Source organism: Adiantum capillus-veneris, chromosome 30 (assembly GCF_014529385.1).
Source record: "Adiantum capillus-veneris isolate H3 chromosome 30, ASM1452938v2, whole genome shotgun sequence".
Taxonomy (NCBI): Eukaryota; Viridiplantae; Streptophyta; class Polypodiopsida; order Polypodiales; family Pteridaceae; genus Adiantum; species Adiantum capillus-veneris.
This window is the reverse complement of record NC_140960.1, coordinates 93,669,356-93,672,409: the sequence shown is the minus strand read 5'-3', so window position 1 is coordinate 93,672,409 and position 3,054 is coordinate 93,669,356. Positions and strand designations below refer to the sequence as shown.

General features: G+C 51.0%; 1 protein-coding gene across 1 annotated transcript; it reads left to right on the top strand.

Moving 5' to 3' along the window:
- The first annotated feature begins 346 nt into the window (after nt 1–346).
- On the top strand, nt 347–1,463 carry LOC147418422 (uncharacterized). Its single transcript, XM_086507107.1, has 2 exons — nt 347–757; nt 1,260–1,463. The coding sequence occupies exons 1-2, from the start codon at nt 347–349 to the stop codon at nt 1,461–1,463; spliced, it is 615 nt and encodes a 204-aa protein (XP_086363233.1).
- Nucleotides 1,464–3,054: the final 1,591 nt, after the last annotated feature.

The window sequence follows — 3,054 nt, the reverse complement described above, 5'->3', positions numbered from 1 at the left end:
TTAATCAACCGACACTATTTCAAGGAACAGGCTATCAATCGACCTGTTACAGATTCATGAATATCCCAGAGATCTCACCAATGGCCAAATGGAATGGCTAGTTTTGAAGGCAACTCGATATCGGCTCCTACAACTCAGCTGAAGAAGAATCAGAGGCAGGGCTAGAGACATGAATGCCTCTAGTCAAAAGGGGAGGGCTAGAGACATGAATGCCTCTAGCCAAAAGGGGAGGGCTAATGATAGCCGATTTTGGAAATCAAAGAAAAAAAAGAAAAAGGTTTATTTTTTCCTGTGCCGGAGCCTTGGCGACACCGTTGGAAGGCTCGGTAATGCCTTGGCAAACCTCATGGCCCTAGCTCGTCCATACCCCACCCTAGCAGGCCGCCATCTCTCTCTCTCTCCCTCTTGTTCTATTTCCCTGGCGGGCCGTCCTAATTCTCTCTCTCTCTCTTTCACTATCTCTCTCTCTCCATCTCGTCCCCCCCTTGATCTAGCTCTCTTCCCCTCCCTCCGAGCAAAGGCCCTACGGGCATCGAGTAATATATATATATATATATATATATATATCTCATATGCCCTACGCACCTCCCGCTTCCCCTCTCTCTCTTCTCGACAAAAAGCTCTCTCTCCCTCATCCATTTCAACCTCTCTCTCTCTCTCTCTCTCTCTCTCTCTCTCTCTCTCTCTCTCTCTCTCTCTCTCTCTCTCTCTCTCTCTCTCTCTCTCTCTCTCTCTCTCTCTCTCTCTCTCTCTCACAGCCAACAAGGCGGACACATGCCCGCATGTGGCCCGGCGCTGTTCATCACAGCCCATGCAGGTGGCCCGGCCATTTTCTCTCTCTATCTCCCTTGTTGCCTACGAGAGGCTGAATATTCTCTCTCTCTTACCCACACCATGTTTACCCCAATGATCCCCTCCCCTTACTGGCCACCCTCGGCCAGGAGCGGCCTCAAGCACCCACCCCTTCTCTCGCTTTCTCTCTCGCGCTCCCGCTGTGTCGAGCCCACAGCTGCATACGAACACTCTCTCTCCCGTATTCTTACATACACACACACCATGCCCCCTCTCACACTCCCTCCCTCCCTCTCTATGCAACCCAATAGCCCGAAAATATTCCCTCTCTCTTCCCCATGCGCTCGCCTCACCCTTCCCTCGGCCTCACTCTCCCTCCCATGGCCCGCTACACATCCCCTTTCCCTCTCTCCCCACCCCATTGACTCTCTCCCTCCTCTCGTCCTTGAGACACCATGCAAGACAAGAAGATAAAATCCCCCCCCCCCCCCCCCCCCCCCCCCTTCCCTGGCTCTCTTGTCGGCGGCCCACAAGGCGCGGACCTCCGCCATCTCATCTCTCTCTCTCTCTCTCTCTCTCTCTCTCTCTCTCTCTCTCTCTCCTCTCTCTCTCTCTCTCTCTCTCTCTCTCTCTCTCTCGCTCTCAGCCGTTTACGGCTCCAACCCACATAGCAGATAAGATGCTCTCTCTCTCTCTCTCTCTCTTATCCACACACACACACCCACCTCATCCTCTTCCTCCCTCACCACCTCACCACCTCACCCCATTCCTCTCTCTCTCTCTCTCTCTCTCTCTCTCTCTCTCTCTCTCTCTCTCTCTCTACACACACACCACACATGCTCGCGCGCACACACACACTACACACACACACCCTCTCTCTGACCACACATCCCTCCCACTCATCCTCCCGTAGCTGCAAGCAGGCTGCTAGTCGCCAGCATGCCCCAAAAAAGCTAAAAAATATATATATTATATACATAATAAGGCCCCGTTCCCACGCACGCTCACACACACACACACATATATATACAAATACACACATTCACTTACATATACACACACACTCACGCGTATGCACACACCTATATCCACACACCTATCCACACATACATACACACACACACACACGCATATACGCACGCACTTTAAAAATACAAAAAAAGAAGGAAAAACGGCCATTAACATCGACGAAAAAGAAGGAGGAACCCAAATCGCGCGCCGCCAACAACAAACAGAAGAAATGCACCGAAGGCATGCCCCGGCTGACCCCCAAAAGACGTACACGCTACACCGAGGCACCGACAACACACCATTCGCTAGCATCATGCAACCACGACACCATTTTCAGTAATTTGTAGGTTATCATCATCATTTTTTTCAGTTTTCATCCAAGCCTTGTAAAATTCCCAATTTGTAAATTCCCTCTCTCTAGGTGATGGTCACAAAGGCCCAACTAGAGGTTTTCATTTTTAAATAACTCTCAAGACAAAGCAAGGGTCAACCACACTAGGCCCACCGCCTTGCTTTGTCTCCCGGATTAGCTTACCCTAATCAAACCGGGATTACCCTAATCCAAGCAGCCAACACCTATAAAAGGGCACTGAGAGGTCACTATGGGGGGGGGGGGGGGGGGGGGGGGGCAGTTCATAAGAGGTCAGCATTTTGGTAGAGTTTTAGTGGGAAGAGTTGACACTATTGGCATCACGGGGAGGGGGCTTGTGTGATGGTTTGCCTTGGGAATTGCACTATGTGAAGGGAACCACATCCACCTCTTGACTCCAATGGTCGATGCACACACACACACACACACACACACACACACACACACACACACACACACACACGTTCTTGGTAGAAAATTTCACAATCATCGAGTCGTCTTTAGAGAACGCACCAAGTAGTCGCACCATCTTTTCTCCCTACCTCTCTATCACCACGGTGTGCTGCCTCGCTGGAAGGAGATCATTGTAAATACTGCAGAAATAATTCTCCCTCACATCCCTGATGGTTTTCTTCATTTGTCAATCTCTCTCTCTCTCTCTCTCTCTCTCTCTCTCTCTCTCTCTATGTGTAAGTTTGCGGTGTTCACATGACCGTGGTCTGCGTCCACGCCGCTCAAAGCTAGGTGGTGCCCCCTGTTCGCTTTACCGTGACAGGCTTGAGGCGTGCCATTCGGCCCCCGACGTTTTAGAGGCCGTCGGGGTTCGAGGTCCACTTTGCTCCCGTCAGTACGTACTCTTGAACATCATGATGTAAGCCTGG

Excerpts from the sequence above, each read along its gene's own strand:
- LOC147418422 (XM_086507107.1), top strand. The coding sequence starts at position 347 with ATGGCCCTAGCTCGTCCATACCCCACCCTAGCAGGCCGCCATCTCTCT. Across the intron at positions 758-1,259 it reads CTCTCTCTCTCTCTCTCACA|AAGATAAAATCCCCCCCCCC; the intron begins GCCAACAAGGCG and ends ATGCAAGACAAG.